Below are 1,182 nucleotides of genomic sequence, written 5' to 3' on the forward strand. Positions count from 1 at the left end.
CTCTTGGTATAAGTCGACTTTATTCGGTGGGGCGGTGATGTCACCATCTCAATATGTGACTCTCTACAATCACCTCAGCAGATGCACATGATTGAAAGATGAACAGGAGATGGCATATCTGCCCCACAAGCGGGATTGATACTACCGAGGGTTATATTATTGAGTCATACGAATGTCGAAATTGGTGGTACTTCGACTCTGTGGATGAGATTGATCTTTGTACGCCGCGGGCCTGTCAAGTTGATTGTATTGATGTATATGTTGAAGTGGTAGCACAGCCGCTCGCACGGCGAAATAGGCTTTGAAACGGTGTAGAAGTGGAACGATTGTTGTTGATTGTAGATACTGAGGAGTGTCGGTTCTTTGAACACTTTAGTAACGCAACAAGCCATACTCAAAAAAGAATCTCATCCATAAACAACTTCTTGCAAATAGTATGATGATCATGCTATGATCGTGTCGAATTCTATGAGGTAAGCGCTCAATCGAAGAGCACCGCTCCTATGGTGGCCACCATTAAGAGCGTGGCCTTTATGGTTGCTCCAAGCACTTGCTGGCCATGCGAGAACGAGCTGAGATGGACAAGATAACCAGTAATAGTTTGAGATGCTCAGTATCTTACCTGCTACACCCTCCGCGAAGTCCACTGCCCACGGCATCTACCGGAGGAGAGGTAGGCGCCGGGGAGGCGCTAGTTTCAGTGGTCGTAGTGATCTTGGGAGGAACAAGGGGATCATTACCCTCTTCATCCTCAAGCTGTTTGGAAATGATATCGCTCATCTTTGACCACCAGTCGCTCTGGTTTGTCTCGCTAAGGGTGCGGACAGGCAGGCCAGGGGTGGCGGGAGAGAAATTACTCTCTGAGGTCAATGTCGTGCCGAGGACGGCGATGAAGCAAGCAATAACCTTCATGATCGTCATTGATAGGATTGATGTGATAACGCTGAAGGATGAAAGTGTTGCGGTTACCCTGGCTACGACTTGTAGCCTACAAGTACTTGCTATTAGCAATTTGCTACATGATGTCACTCCGTAGCCGGGAGCGGTCGCGAGCCCCGGTCGCGAGAAAATTGTATTTCTCGCGCGCCACTTTTCGAGCCTCATCATTTCCAGGACCGCGAAATCGATCATGTCGGGCTGGCATTGGAAAGCTGTCGCTAGTTTATGGGATCACAGTGTACG

General features: G+C 48.6%; 1 protein-coding gene across 1 annotated transcript; it reads right to left on the reverse strand.

Moving 5' to 3' along the window:
• Positions 1–622: 622 nt before the first annotated feature.
• On the reverse strand, positions 623–860 carry Pmar_PMAR022203 (hypothetical protein; the record flags this gene model as incomplete). Its single annotated transcript, XM_002764332.1, has 1 exon — positions 623–860. A coding segment is annotated over one exon (238 nt), but the record flags the coding sequence as incomplete, so codon positions are not given.
• Positions 861–1,182: the final 322 nt, after the last annotated feature.

This window comes from Perkinsus marinus (assembly GCF_000006405.1).
Source record: "Perkinsus marinus ATCC 50983 genomic scaffold scf_1104296978906, whole genome shotgun sequence".
NCBI classification, from domain to species: domain Eukaryota; phylum Perkinsozoa; order Perkinsida; family Perkinsidae; genus Perkinsus; species Perkinsus marinus.